At 42.9% G+C, this 16076-nt stretch overlaps 1 protein-coding gene across 5 annotated transcripts in view; it reads left to right on the forward strand.

The window, feature by feature from the left end:
* The window catches only part of PTPRE (protein tyrosine phosphatase receptor type E), a 96936-nt gene that overhangs the window by 52655 nt on the left and 28205 nt on the right, over positions 1–16076 (forward strand). For 4 of the 5 annotated variants that reach the window (XM_051801111.1, XM_051801113.1, XM_051801116.1 and 1 more), the window contains one exon: positions 10550–10659. In XM_051801111.1, the coding sequence (XP_051657071.1) occupies positions 10550–10659 (110 nt within the window). Of the gene's footprint in view, positions 1–7923; positions 8011–10549; positions 10660–16076 lie in introns of those variants that run through there. The other variant, XM_051801114.1, reaches the window with a different exon arrangement.

Genomic DNA, 16076 nt, shown 5'->3' on the forward strand with positions numbered 1-16076 from the left:
GGTAACGTGGGTGCAGGGATGGGGACTCAGGCCGTGACAAGGGAAGGACAAACTGGCATTCAGGTGAAGGTGGATGTGAAGTCAGTGGGAAATTCTCACCTGAGAACAGGCTGGAGCCATCTCTGGGTTTGGGTTGCAGAGGGCAGGAGATGTTGTGTGAGCAGGCACAGGGCATTGTGTGGGTCCAGTTTGGGAATCACAGAATCATTAAAGTTGGAAAAGACCTCCAAGATCATGGAATCCAACCTTGGTACAATCCTCACCTTGTCAAACAGACCAGAACCCTGAGTGCCATGTCCACTCATTAAAGGAGACAAGATCTGGAGGCTTCTCAGTTTAACTCAATTTCCATAAAATGACTGAAACTATTAAATGTCACTCCTGGAAAGTGTTGGAAAGGTGTGTGGGGAGTGATGTGTCCTGCCATACCACACTTTGTCCAGTGACAGTATAATATGCCTTATGGATTTCAGTGGAACCTGTAAGTGTGGTGGGCTTGGCCCTGCTGGGTTCATGCTTGGACTCGATGATCTTAGAGGGCTTTTCCAACCTGAGTGATTATAAGTGCTTTTGTGTTGTAGTGGAGTTTTACCCCTGTCTCAGAGATGATGCTTTCTCAGAAGCATGTTGAGAAAAGATGGATGTGATGGAACCTCAGCTTGCAGAGCAGCTGTTCATTAGAAAAATGAGACCCTGAAGAGTGCAGGGGTGTGGCCTTCACAGCAGCCTCAGTTATTTATTGTGTCTGTGAAGGCTTGGCCTGCATGGGGAGTGTTGTGTTCATGGCATTCAAAGCAGTCTTGGCTAATTTGGGGAATGTTGTGGAGAGGAGCCATCAGCTGCACCATGGAGTTGGTGAAGAACTTTGCCTCCACAGGAGAACCAAGGAAAGGACCTGTCTGAGCCTTCCTGTGGCACGATGCCAAAACAAATGAAGGTATGAGGCAGTGACTGGATTGTTATCCGTGCTTTGGGCTGATGTGGCCTTACCCAGAGCATCAGGGCTTTGGGAAGGACCGTGGGCTGAGAGAGTCCTGAAGGGAGTAATGAGAATTGCTGGAGCTTGGGAATGATCTGTTGGGAGAGGCTGGGAGAACTGCTGCTGTTATTGAGTTTACAGAAGAGATGGTTAAAGGAAGATGCCTGTCTTCAAACGTAGAGGGCTCAAATGGGAATAGTGTGGAATCCATCTTTCTGGGAGTAAAGGAGCAGTGGGCTGAGTTTAAAATAAATTTAAATAATTAAAAATTAAAGAAAGTGTGAAGGACTGGAATGTGGAGCTGAGGGATGCTGAAGAACTGGAGATTTGGGTGAATGCTCCAGAGTAACATGTCAGAATTGGGGTAGGTACACCCTGAGGTGAGGGAATGGCCTGGGTAACTTGTCAAGGACCTTTTGCCAAAAAAACCCTTTTTGCTTGGCCATGTTATTGAGCATTTTGCAGCTATACTGATGTATTTAGAATTAATCCTCTTGCAGTTGTTAGGCACCTAAATGAAACATGACTCATTTAATTAATTACACAGAAATCATGGGACTTTATACTTCACTTTAGGTAGGAGTTATTTTATCTCCTTCTTTAATGATTAAAACCTCAGCTCATGACACAAAAGTGTATGAATCTTAAAAAAAATATGATTAGGGGATTTTTTTTTTAATTAATATAGGTATTTGTATTTGGTTTTGGTTTTTCAGTTTTTTGGTTGTTTGCTTTTTTTTTAATAACAGAAGGAACTACAGGATGTTTGTTTACATTTTGGGGAATATATAAACACTTTTCTATGCATCAGGTAGGAAATAGTGAAATAGTGTCCTTGGTGTATTGACTTTGGAACTCTACGACCACTTCAGAAATGCACCTGCTGAGACGGTTGTTTCCTGGTCAGGCAGGGGCAAAAACTGGCTTAAGAGTTCTTTAAACAGTGTTTGACAGTAAATATACATCTGGGAGAGAATGTACTAATCATCTTGACCTTCTTTACTGCAGCATGGAAATAGAGTTTTGAATTTGAAAATAATTTTCATCTCTCTCTCTGAAGTTGTAGTTACTTCTTACTTGTTGTGTGCTCTTTTCCTACTGTTGTCCCCCTGTGCTGGCACTGCTGAGGCCCCACCTCAAATCATGGGGAGGGTTTTGGGCCCCTCATGACAAGAAGGACACTGAGGGGCTGGAGCATATTCAGGGAAGGGAACAGAGCTTGGGAAGGGTCTGGAGCACCAGGAGCAGCTGAGGGAGCTGGGGGGGCTCAGCCTGGAGAAAAGGAGGCTCGGGGGGGACCTTCTCACTCTCTGCAACTCCCTGACAGGAGGGGGGAGCTGGGGGGGGGTTCAGGCTCTGCTCCCAGGGGACAAGGAACAGGAGGAGAGGAAACAGCCTCAAGTTGTGCCAGGGGATGTTTAGATTGGATGTTGGGAAAAATTTCTTCATGGAAAGGGCTGTCCAGCCTTGACACAGCTGCCCAGGGCAGTGGTGGAATCCCCATCCCTGGGGGGATTTAAAAGGCATGTCGATGTGGCACTTTGGATACATGGGTTAGTGTGGCCTTGGCAGTGCTGGTGAATGGTTAGACATGATGATCTCAGAGGACTTTTCCCACTAAAGGATTCCACAGTTTTTGTGATGTGAAAACTGGCTATTCCAAGCCTGACTGCATACCTTTAGATATGATGTCCCAATACCTTCCCAGCCTTTGCGTTACTCCATTGAGAGCCACTCAGGCACGGAAAAGAAATCTTTCCTTCTTTTTTGTCCCTTCATTTCCATAACTGTGGGGCTGCAGATAATCCCTGTATGCAATACATGAGTGGGCATGAGTGTATATTTTTCCAAAGTTAAGGTTGAAGTCAGAGTTCATTCTGTTCCTGGTTTTAAACACATCTAAGCCAATTCTCTTTTTCATTCAGTTTATCCCATAGCATATTTTCAAAATGCTTTAAATCTGATCCTGATGAGCAATAGCACCAAAGAACACAGGGAAATAGTAGAAAAGAGGTCACTGTCCCACTCAACACTGCTGCCTCCTGGTGATCATGGAATAACTTGGGTTGGAAGAGACCTTTCAAGCTCATGTAGTCCAGCCCAAGTATGACTTGCTCATCTAGTCCAACCCATCTAGTCCTGGGTGCATTTGTGGATTCCTATTGATTGAAAAATTCCCCTCCATTCTTAAGGTGTGAAATGTCACTTTGTAAGGCTGGAATGTCCCCCCTGGTGTCCCCACTGTCAGTTAATCCTTGTTGGAGCAGACCTGCTAATGCAGGGCTTAATCTGCTGGTGATAACCTGTGATTTATATTCCCAGGAGACCCCAGCCTTGCTGATTGAAATGAATTTGAACTTGTGTTCACTGTGCTAGGCTGGGCTTGGAGACTTACTGAGAAAGACAGATAGAACCAGCTCTACTGGGTCAGTAGAATTTAAAAACTATTAATACAAAAGTGGTCATTCCTGTCTGTATTCAGTAGGTATCTTTTAACATCAACTTTTTGAACAGATTATGTATTTTCTCTATAAATCCTGATCTAGTCCATGAATGAGTGTCCCATAGGTGGCTCACCTGCCTCTAGCACATCAAAAATCATCATTTCTTGTCTGTCTGCTGCCGATTTTTGTCGCTCACATCCTCTGTGCCACATCTGCTGGCCTCCCCTTACATGAAAATCAAAGCAAATATATTAATTTGTCCACCTGAATTAGACACAAAGTGACTAAGCAAGAAAGACAGTCTATCAAGCTTGATTATTCCAAATGGAAATTCATTTTATTCGGTTAATTGGTGCTTTGCCTCGCTCAGTCTCTTACGTGTAAGTGATTATTCTGATTTGTAATTCTTAATCAAATTATTTCCCTCTCCTTTAGATGATCTTTACTGAGAGTGATCATGTAGCATACTTGAGGAATTTTTACTGTCAGATATAATTTTGTGAGCAGTTGTATTATAAAGGATTTTAAAATTAGATATTTATTCCTTTAATTCTCTCGTTATTTCTGAAGTGGTCGGATACAAAGCTTGTCTTGTTGTACAAAAAATTATATGTACAATATAATAGGCACAATAAACCCAACAGTGAGTGTGCTGTAGACAGTCCTATTAAAAAATTATAGGTTTTTATGGTGAAATTTGACTTTTCATAGCAGAATGTTTTCTAACTTGTTGTGTAGCTGAATTTAGGGAGTGTTTCCCAAGCAGAGAGGTGTCTGCCTGAGTTTTTTTGCCTCTCGCTGGGCTGCACTGAACACATGTGCAAACATCTCCACAGATATCTGAAGTCCATTTCTTTTTTTCCTCTGGATTTTAGGACTTCTGGAATCTCTGAGGCAGAATCACAGGGAACTAAAAATAAGAATATGGAAACTCAATGTATTGATTTTTTTAATTATTATTTTATTTTTTAATCTTTGTTTTTAAAAGCAGGTCAAAACATGGGGCTTGAACAAACTTCTGGAAATTTGCTTTGTTGCTTAATGTATAACTCCAAGTAGAGAATCATTATGGAATGGCTACCCCTAACAGGAGGAATACTGAGAACCCCTAATAGGAGGAATACTGAGAAGCTGATCCCAACTGGTGTCCTTAGAGTGGTGGTGTGATGGGTGGGATGTGCTCCCCGTGGAGCTGAACCCAGGAGCCTGAAGTTCTGCTGCTCCACAGGCTTCAATGCCAAATGCCCAAGGTGGGAATGGTGGTGGAGGGCCTGGGTTTTGGCTGAGGGGTCTGTGGGACTCAGCACCTCCCTGTGATGACCTTGGAAACACATGTAATGAAGTGTCCAAAGCCAGGTTGGATGAGGCTTGGAGTAACCTGGGCTAGTGGAAGGTGTCCCTGCCCATGGCAGGGGGTGGGACAAGATGAACTTTAAGGTCCCTTCCAACCCAAACCATTCCGTCTTCGTGCAAGTTCCTGCTTTCCCCCTGTTGGTTTTGAAAAGGAAGGAGCACTTCGTTTTCTGTCTATTTTGTAAAATCATAATTCAGCTGAACAATTTCCCTTGGAGTGCTGCAGTAATGATTGCTCACCCTGATGACATAATGGCACAATAAAGTTGCAACCAAAAACGAGGTCATGCGGGAGCTATTCCAGTTAAACTGTAACTTGGCACTGCCTGGTGTGCTGGGATGGGTCACACAGTCACAGTCCCTGACTTTCCTGAGGCCAGAGCTTGAGGAAAGAGAAAATAGCTGCAGTCAGCCCAGCTGGAGGTAAGAGCTGCTCCTGTGCCAGGGATTCCTGGCCAGGGGAGCTGCTGCCGTGCCGGCTCACTTGCTCCAGGTAGGGAATCCCCCAGCCTGGTGGAGAAAAGACTGGGGTTTAGGACTTGTAGAATCACAGAATGGTTTGGGTTGGAAGTGACCTTGAAGATAATCTCATTCCACCCCCTGCCATGGGCAGGGACACCTTCCACTAGCCCAAGTTGCTCCAGGCCCCGTCCAACCTGGCCTTGAACACTTGCAGGGATGGGGCAGTCACAGCTTCTCTGGGCAACCATGTTCTTTAGAGGGACCAACAGTGTTTGGAGTTTTATGGGTGAAAAGCAGGAAGAGTAAAAGAAGAGCCAGAGCATTTCTGTCTTTCTTTTTTCTTTCCTCTTTTTTTTTTTTTTTTTAATTTTTTATTAAACTCAATTTTTTGGGTAGGCACTTGCTCTTGCTGTGATCAACACCTTAAGTGCCAATGCCTTGGTCAACCTACAGTGCCAGTGCTTTCATGTCTCTCATGTCGCTCATTTTTAATCCTCTTTTCTGAGTTGATGGTGCTTATCCTTGAGAATATTAACTTTTATAGCACTAAAAATCTGGGGCATGACCTGAGCTACAGGATTCTAAAGCCTTGGGGGGAAAAAAACAAATCCCAACAGTCTCTCCACTCTCCTCTGTGTGAGCTGGGATGTGTCACTGTTTTATTCCTGCTTTAGGAGGACGCAGGGGATGGGTATCAATTTAACCTGCTCTGAAGCAGCTTGTGCATCAGATTCCTTGGAAAAGTCTCACAGCTGTAGCAGGGCCACGTGCCATGACCAAGGTTTTATTGGCCTAGTTTCTTAAAGCCCAGGTTTTACTTCTGAGCTGTCAGGTCAGATGAGGATTCAGTTCTGCGGCCAAAATAGAAATTAGCCACGTGTAGTAATCCATTAATCCCTGAAAATAATGCTGTTTGTTCACATTTTGGGGAGTTGGGCTGTCCCCTGTGACATCCCTGTGGGCTGTGTGAGTTGTAGTGGCAGCGATCCCGGAGCTGGGAAGGGCTGTACAGAGGTATCACACACTCCCCAAACTTCTGAGCTGATCCCTATTGAATTGCATCTAAATTCCAGGTGCTTTGCCTCCTGGGACAGAGACATTGTGGCTGTCCCATCCCTGGAATTGTTCAAAGCCAGGTTGGGTGGGACTTGGTGCAGCCTGGTCTAGTGGGAGGTGTCCCTGCCCATGGAGGGGGTTGGAAATGGGTGATCTTTAAGGTCTCTTCCAGCTCAAACCATTCTAGGATTCTGTGATTCTTGGCAGGATTTGAGTTACCTGTACAATTTTACAGTGATTTTTTTATCCTTTTTTTTTGTCATGGTATCAAGTTCTCTGTTGGACACAGAAGTGTTAATGTGTAACAATGCAGCCTTTAAAATCTGTCTTTGCAACAGGAATCTCTGGCACCTCATTCAGATAATGAGATATAGCTAAATAATAATGGTAGTAATAATAAAATACACGGAGTAGTAATAAACTACCAATAGTAGTAATAAATTACAAAAAATACTAGTCCATGGAGTGGACTTCAGGACTGAAGTGCCTGAGCCATTTAGAATAGAATTACAGAATCATTAAGGCTGGAAAAGACCTCTGAGATCATCAAGTCCACCCTGTGCCCAATCCCCACCTTGTCACCCAGCCCAGAGCACTGAGTGCCATGTCCAGTCTTTCCTGGGACACCTCCAGGGATGGGGACTCCACCACCTCCCTGGGCAGCCCCTTCCAATATCTAACCACCCTTTCCATGAAGAAATTCCTCCTGATGTCCAACCTGAACCTCCCCTGGTGCAGCTTAAGGCTGCTTCTTCTCATCCCATTCTTGGTTTCCTGTCAGAAGAGGCCAACCCACACCTATCCAGGGAATAAAGGCTGGAGGCAGTGGGATGTAAGCAGATAAATGCCCTGTATCCCATGTGGATATGAAAACAGTTCCTGTCTCTTTTACAGGAGGGGCAGCAGTTGCCTCCCAGCAGAGCTGTGTAATAATGACATTGTGTCTCTACCTGGATCTTTTGCTTCCCACTTTTATCAACAAGAGGCTTCTTTCGTAGCACATGGTTGTCCTTTCTTGTTCAGCTGTGCTTTTCTACCCACCTGTTCTCTCTGGGGAGTTGTTACTATTTTTTACTTCTTGTTTTAACAGGCTGTATTATGACATTGTACCTTTGTGAGGATGGAAAATGCTGCTGTGTCTGTAGCTGTGGGTTTTTTTTAATTCAAAAAATTATGTTGTTGCATTCCTGTGTGTGGTGGACATAAATATGAATATACAGTGCAGCTCAGGGTGTTTTTATGTGATTGCAACTCACTCACCTCCCCATCCACTCCAGTCTGAAGAGAAGTAGTTCCAATTTCTCTCAGGGAACAAGAGACAGGACAAGAGGAAACGACCTCAAGTAAAACCTGGAGAGGTTTAGGTTGGAAATTAGGGAAAATTTCTTCATGGAAGGGGTTGTCAAGCATTGGAAGAGGTTGCCCAGTGAGGTGGTGGAGTCCCCATCCCTGGAGGGATTTAAAAGCCAAGTAGATGTGGCAGTTGGGGACGTGGGTTAGTGGTGGCCTTGGCAGTGCTGGGGGACTGGTTGGACTTCATGGACTCAGAGGGCTTTTCCAACCTTAACCATTCCTGATTCTATGAAATTTTAGGGTCTTAGAGGCCTTTTTCAACTTCAGTGATTCCCTGATTCCCCACGTGGTCTATGCAATATTTGGTCTATGCTGAACTCAGTCCTTTGCATCGCCCTCTGTGCTGCAGCTCCTGAATTTCCTGTAAGTTTTAATCCTCCTTTCTTTAGCAGTGGAAATGCAAAGTGCTTTGGTCAAAGAGTGGGATCTCACAATTTGCATAATCTTTGTCGATGTGTTTATTTTTAATAAATTGTGGGACTTCAAAGTGTGCTCCAGTTCCACTTTATCACATCCAAGAGAACAGATTCAGGGTGTCTGGCATGGAATTGGCATCTGTAAAACCCTCCTAACAGTGATTTTGTGGGAAGTGTTGATGTTCCTTCCACCTTCCCGTCTCTTGGAATCTTGCCAGCAGCTTCAATTATTTTGTGGTTTGTTTTTTTTTTTAAGGAGTTGGATGTATTTTAAGGATGAGCCAGTGAACTAAACGCTGCCTGGGAAAATCAGGCAGCAGAGCCACTGCCAGAATTGATTACTCGAATTTCCAGTGGATTTCAGCAACCTTTGCTGAGGATGTGAAGCATCCCAGGATTCAGCACCTCTTCCCTGGCAACACGAGCCCTTTCCCTATTGATTCTACTTTTATTCTGGCTTTATTTCAGATTTCCAAATCCTCCTTATTCCTTTCTTTCTCTTCAGTACACATTAATTGCTGCTGTGTGTCCTGATCTTCCAGCATCCTATTGCTTTATAATTATAAATATAATATAATTGTAAATTGTAAATTTTGGTGGTTTATATATAATGCTAAATACAATGTTGGTACATTTTGCAGTCAGGTGTTAAACATAATTGGTTATCCAATTAACTATCTAATCCAAGAATGGGATTAGATAGTAAGACATTTAGTCTGCTTAAATTATAAATAGTAGCAGAAGGAATTGAGTGAGTAAATTGGTCAGCAGGAAGCTGAACTGGAGAAAAAAAAATATATTTAAGAAAATAAATTTTGATGGTAATAATGCTTTTTATTATTCTTTCTTTACTTATTATGTTAGAGAAAAAAATTCATTGAGCTTCCAGACCGTGTATCTAAAAAATACCATGTGTGTGCTGAGTTGGAATTTACTCCTGGGTGTAGGACTGGGTATAGGAGAGGCTTGGAATAAGGTTCACTAAGTAACAGATGTGTGAGTGGCAAAAAAGTGGTGTGAAAGTTGTTGTTACAGGAGATTTTTGTACAGTTGATCTTATCCAGAGATCATTGCAGGTGGATTATCCCACTTTACATGGAAAGGAAGGATTTATTAATGGTTATTCTGATACCTGCCAAGTTCCTGAAATTTTCAATCTGTTGTTAGGCAGGACTGTGGAATACCCTGTGGAAATGGTAATATTAAATGTGTTTTACTGTATCAGGGAGCTTTGTTATGCAGTCTTTGGATGGTTATGACTTCAGCAGTGGATGCAGAGCCACCATCTGGATGTGTCCTGCCATTTACAAAACACAGAAAGTAATATTTGCATGAAAACATTTTTAAATCAAGCACAACTGGTTAATGGCTGAGATGGCAGCCTCTTATAATTAATATGTTCATTAGGGACTGGATAAAGACACAGCAGATTAATAACAATAGTTCTTTTCCACCTTGACTTTGAGGGATTGGAGTGTTTCTAGACCAACTGATTTATCTACATCTATTAATTTCCCTGAAATTCTCAAAACAGCAGCAGGTTCTCATCACACTTTTCCTTTAAACTTCTCCACATTGGAAATTATTTTCTGGTCTCAGAAACTCTGAAATTCTGTGTTTGGAAAACTTTGGTGAAATACTTTATAGAATCAAGTGGGATAAGGAAACTCTGAAAAGTGTGTTTTAAAGGGACTTTAAACTTCATGGGGTTACTGGTCTACTTGGTGGTTAAAACTTTTCCTCTTTGTTTTGATCTCAGGGCATATGTGATGCCAAAATTTCATTGGAGTGACATGTTCAAGGAATGACTGGATGTGGCACTCAGTGCTCTGGTCTGGTTGACAAGGTAGTGATTGGTCACAGGATGGACTTGATGATCTTGGAGGTGTTTTCTATCCTAAATGATGCCCTGATTCTGCATTGGCCTTGTGGAGGAAAGTCCTGTGGATCCTTCAGAGATGTTCTGGCCACGCTGGGGTTTTGGGCTCACAGTGCTCATGCTCTTTGCACAAGGTCTAATACTCACAATTAGGGCAGGAACCACCAAAAATAGGTGAATTTTGCATTTATCCTCAAGATTTGTGTTTCTCCTCAAGATTCCAGCTGCTGGTACTTGGGAATTATCTCTGGGAATACCCTCCAGGCTCCTTAACTCAGTGTCCTCGACTGCCCTGTTTTATGGGTGGAGCTTTTCTGCCCTGATTTCTGTCATCTTTAAGTCATCTGAGCATTACCTTCCTCTTCTTGGATTTAAAACATCCTTAATGAATTTTTAGTGTGCACAACTGGTATTTTCCTTTTCTGCATCCATACAGGACATTTAGTGATAAGGCAATGGGAGCGTGTAAAACAAGATTTTAAGTAAATTTAAACTTAGATTAAATATCACTTTTTTTCTTTTAGCTTTGTTCTGACAGGAGATAAAAATAGGTAATAATAATTTCACCTGAAAATTTACCTTTTGCTTTGTTTGGGGTTTTTTTTAGGTCCAGGATGGAACATTCCTGCTCGCTCCTGCTGCTCTGTGTTAGTTTTCTGGTTGCACAAGCTCTGCCACCCAATGGAACTGAATTTCCAAAACCAACCACAACAACCAGTAAGGACATCACTTATTTGTGGGGATGGGAGTGGGTGTGGAAAAGGACTTCTGGTGACATATTCCTGGATAGTTTTCCAGGACTTTGACCCCACTAACGTGCTCCTGATCGTGCCAGGTGACCTCTGTGTTTGGTCTCCCTATGGCTGGTGCTGATGTTTTACTTTCTCTTTCCCATTTATGGGAAAAAGAGGGGAGAGCTTTGGGAGAGGTGGGGAAGCCCGGGGTGTCTCCTCCTGGCTGGGTTCCAAGCTCTCCACACCCCCGGAGCTGTCACTGTGCATCTCCAACGTGGTGAGATGGGGGCACAGATGAGATGAGAGAAATTATCAAATAGACAACAGGATGAACATATTTAAACATAATGAGGAACTATGACCTTTATATGAGTCCTGTGTTTCCTGATGATACAAACTGCCTAAGGCAAGGCTCGAGGAGGAGGGTAAAGTGCAGGTGTCCTGGGTAAGATTATGTCAGGTGAAAAATAGAGGAGTGCTGTTCCAAGACCTGAGAACAATCCTTTACTCACTGGTCCACCACAACATCTTTAATTTATCCTCATCTCTGTTTTCAGAATTTCTTCCTCTTCCTTCAAGCCCTCCTACAACCACATCCTAGCATGTAACAGTCCTGGGGAGGGGCTTGTTCAGGGGAAATGAAGTTTTTTGGAGGAAGTGTGAGGCAGTTTTTTGAGGTTTCCTGAGGCAGTTTGGATGGGGCTTGGGCAGCCTGGTCTGATGGAAGGTGTCCCTGCCCATGGCTGGGGGTGGAACCAGATGGGCTTTAAGGTCCCTTCCAACCCAAACCATTCCGTGATTTTGTGAAGATACTGATTCTATTCTGTTCTTTGATGGGGTGATGTATTTTACTTGCACCTTGTCCTTATCCTTCATAATCCTGGCTCTCTGCCTTGGAAACCCCTGTTCTGGTTAGTGGTGTTGCTCAGGCAGTGACAGTGTGTGACGCTGAGCTCCCATCAGAGAGGGATTTCTGGAGGCAGAGCTCCTCCATGCTCTTGGTTGAAGGGAGATAAAGCTGCTGATGTTCCATATAAAGTGTGGTGAAACCTTGATAAGTTGTCAGGTGACTGTTGTTGACACCCAGTGTTTTATTGAAGGATATTCATGTGGTTTATTTGCTTTTAATCTACCTGTGAACTTTACACCCAAATGGAAGGAGAGCCAAGCAAGAATTAAGTGCCAGTCCTGGCTGATGGTCCTTTGAGTGTTTTGGTCCTTAGTTGTAATAATTTAAATGGAAACATGGGAGATTTAGATCAGATATTAGACTGAAATTCTTCCTTGTGAGGGTGGTGAGGCTCTGGCACACTTCCCGGAGAAGCTGTGGCTGCCCCATCCCTGGGAGTGCTCAGGGCCAGGTGGGATCAGGGGCAAAATCTTAGTGTTGTTTTGCTCAGTGGTTTCAAAACAAACAAATTACTGCTATAAATAAAGATTTAGCTAAGTGTAAATATGCTAATTAATTGGTCTGCTGAAGTGTTGTCAAGTAGCTGTTGGCCCCTGCTTCTTGTCTGGCACCTGGAGCAGCAGAAAAACAAGCTACTAATATTGGTCTGAATATGTAAGAATATGGGAATTGAGAAAGGGAAGTAACTTGTAAGTGGTGTGACTTCCCAGAATTTTAATACCATGAGCACAAAGGGAGTTTTGCCATCAGTGTTGTTCATCTTCAGTGCTTAATTCGAAATCGTGTTGCATTTAAGTGTGATAACATGGATAAGAGTAATCTAATCATCCACATTTTAATTAAATCTTAATTTCAGTGATATGATTTAGAAATGATTAGTATGACTAAACTGTTTTTCCTAAATATCAAAGCCTTCCTTGCTTTGCAGTGAGGAGCAAGGAAGGGTTTTGTCTGACAGACAAGTACACTCTGAAAAGACAATGCTGCAGAAAATGTTCCAAGATAATAGGATTATCTAACACATTTGATAGCCATTGAACTAATACGGTATTTTTTAATACAAAAATAAAGATTTTTGATTGAAGCATAAAGAAAACTCCATTTAAAAGACTCTGGAAAGAACTAAAGGTTCCTAAAAAAAAAATCCATCTCTCCATGGTAATTTCATGAGTGATCCCAAGATAAGATGCTTTTGATTCTGAAAGGAATAGTTATAATTCATTGCATATCATTATTTTAGCTGACTTGATTTTTTAAAACATTTGCTGAATTAAAATGCCAGCTTTATTCTTATTTTAAACATGGTTGCCCAGTCTGGATGGCTCCATTTTTAGCACTGCTGCCATTTTGCTTTTTACAAGAGTACCATGAAATTGCCACCATGAAATTTCCCTTTCATAAAATGAAAATATTCTGGGATTTATTGCACTGCAATTTAGTGGAGAAATTGCCCTGACATTTACTCAAATTATTCAGCTGTATTAAAAAAGTATAAAGCAAAGAATCCCAGAATGGTTTGGATTGGAAGTGACCTTAAAGATCATCTCGTTCCAACTTCCAAGCCAGTATTTATTTATTTGGATTTGTATAAATAAATATAAACATATATTTCAAATAGATACAACTTTATGCTCTCAAATACATGTTACAGACTATTTATACCTGACACTGTCCATAGCATTCACACAATTCCTGGTAACTCAAATATTAATTAGTTCTCCAGTATTAATCATAGTCAGGATTGTTTCAGTTCCTCTTGTATTTTTACTTATAAAGTAGTTTAAATGTTGAAGCAGCCTGGGAGTTGCAGTTGTAAAGCTTTTAAAACCTTTCCAAATGTTTAAATTCCTTTAGTATTTACTCAGTGAGTGTTTCATGGGGTTTGTGCCCATCTTTACAATTCCTTTCCCAAACCAATGTATGAACATGCAGAGGGAATGAGTTTATTGGGTGAGCTGGAGTTTGAAAGGCAGCAAATGGGGCAGCTTTGGGTGCCCATTTAATGCTGGTATAAACTGTCAGGAACTCAGTGGGTATCTTTGAAGATGGGATTATTTACCCCTCTGCTCTGCTCTGCTGAGACCCCTCCTGCAGAGCCGCCTCCAGCTCTGGGGTGACTAATTGTGATCTTCCAGGACCTAAAGGGGCTCCAAGAGAGCTGGAGAGGGACTTTGGACAAGGGCCTGGAGTTACAGGACAAGGGGGAATGATTTAAACTGCCAGAGGGCAGGGTTAGATGGAATATTGGGAAGAAATTCCTCCCTGTGAGGGTGGGGAGGCCCTGGCACAGGTTGCCCAGAGAAGCTGTGGCTGCCCCATCCCTGGAAGTGTCCAAGGCCAGGTTGGACGGGGCTTGGAGCAACCTGGGCTAGTGGAAGGTGTCCCTGCCCATGGCAGAGGGGAAAATGAGATGGTCTTTAGGTCCCTTCCAACCCAAACCATTCTGGGATTCTGTGATAGCCAGAATAGGACCCAGAGGTGGCACTTCCATGCTGGACTCGTGGTGCTTGTTTCATGTCAAAACTGAGGCAGCATCAGAAAATGAAATTTTGAAGAAGGAGTCTGTCTCATTTTCCTTGCTATTTAAATGCCAAAGAGATGCTTTGCTGGTAGATACTCAATTTCAAGAATTAGTTTGAAAAGCAGAACTTCAAAATAGGTGGGTTTAGATTGAGGTTTGGACTAGATGACTTTTAAATGTCCCTTACATCCCAGACTGTTCAATGATTCTGTGACTGCAGTGGCAGGTGGGCTGTGCTTGCTTTGGCTGAGTGTGATTCAGCTCTGAGGTGTTAAACACAGGCACCATTTCTGCATTTACTGCTGCTTGTCTTCTGTGTTCTGAATACTCTGGGCACTGGTTTCCCTTCTCTACATGTCTTTTTCCTTTGCCCTTCCTTTATTTAATTTTTTTTTCTAATTTGGGTTTGTGTTTTATATGTACCAAACACAAATCCTGGTTATCAGCTGCATATCAGCTGCTTCCTTTCTGCAGCCAAGACATGGCAGGGTTGGGGTTTTCCCTTCCAAAAATAGCGTGAGCGGGCTTAGTGTGGACTTTGTGATATCCCCTGTTTGATAGGTTTGTGATATCTCTGTTTTTTGAGAAGAAGATCAGACTGTGCATAAATAGAGCTGCTGTTGTGGGATTTCTCCTGTGCTCTGATAAACAAGATCTTGTCTGTTCTTTGTCAATCACCAGAAGAATTTCAGGTACCTGATGTGCTGGTGAGGGCAAACCACACACTTTGTCTTGCTTACTTGCTTTACAGGAAGGGGAAAAAGGTGTTTTAAACACGGTTTTGTTCATGGGCCTTCTTACCCTTCATGTCCTGCTTAAAGAGGAAACAGTCCAGGGATGAAGAGAATCAAAGTTTGGGAGGGAGCATCACGGGGCAGTTACTGCTCTGCACACACTGCTGTTGGTTCCCTTTTTTTCCTGGGGGTGGCTTTGGTTTTGACACATGTGGGAAGTGGGAACATCCTCACATTGAAGGAAATGCTGATACATTTCCAGGAAGAGCCCTGGGCCAACAGCACCAGGAATGACACGGGGAAGGACCTGTGAGTCAGCCTGGAGGGAGGCAGGGGAAGCCCAAGGGGTTGTCAGCACCCTCCTGGTGATAATCCCCCTCTGTCTCAAGATGAAAGTCATTGTTTCATTATATCTCTAAAAAAAATACCCTTGGGAGGATCTTTGTTGTATGACTGCGAAGATAAATCCCTGTGGTTTTGGGCCACAGCTCTTGGAGTGGGAGCAGTGGAAAAGTTTCCCTGGCAGTGGCTGCAGTAGAGATCTGGTTTGGAGGATCTGCCTCTTCACTGTGCGTTTTTCCCAGGGTTTGGTCATTAATTTTTGAAGAGGCACTGTTTAAAAATTTATTTCAGGTCTGTGTTTCAGTCTCCCCTTAAATCCCACTTGGTCTGTAGGCAGGTGTGTTGGCCAAAGATTTTTCAGCCTCAGAGTCTACAGTGGCCTAAGCCCAGTTGGAACTTTCTCATACAATTTTCAGGCTACATTTATATCAGTGCAGATATTAAAGAAAATGCAGGTAATAAAGAAAGCTGTTTAAAACCACAGATGCAGGGGGTGAAGCTGTTGGTGAGCAACTGCAAGGCTTTGAGAACAGATGTGCCCATGTACAAGAAAGAGGGGGCTTTTTGTGGGGTTTGACCTAATTTACTTGTGAAATGGTAGGAGGAGAGGTGAGATCTTGGGGCAGGGAATTGCCTCAGTCGTGGCAGAGGTTCTCTGCCCTCAGCTAAAGAAATGGAGGCAGTAATTTGACAGGAAGTTGAATGTCTCTTGTGCTGGGTTGGATTGAGACTTTCAGTTTTTGCTGGGAATCAGTTTTCCAAAGACACCCCAGAAATGTGGTGTGAGGTACATCAGTTCTCTGAAAGGACCATATGGGTGATTTTTTGTGTTGTGTAATGGACTGAGGGAAATTTTAAATCCCTCATGATGCAAACTTGTTGTTTTTCTTCCC

The sequence above is a fragment of the Manacus candei genome, unplaced genomic scaffold (assembly GCF_025592945.1).
Source record: "Manacus candei isolate 608988 ecotype Guabito, Panama unplaced genomic scaffold, ASM2559294v1 h1tg000050l, whole genome shotgun sequence".
Classification (NCBI taxonomy): Eukaryota; Metazoa; Chordata; class Aves; order Passeriformes; family Pipridae; genus Manacus; species Manacus candei.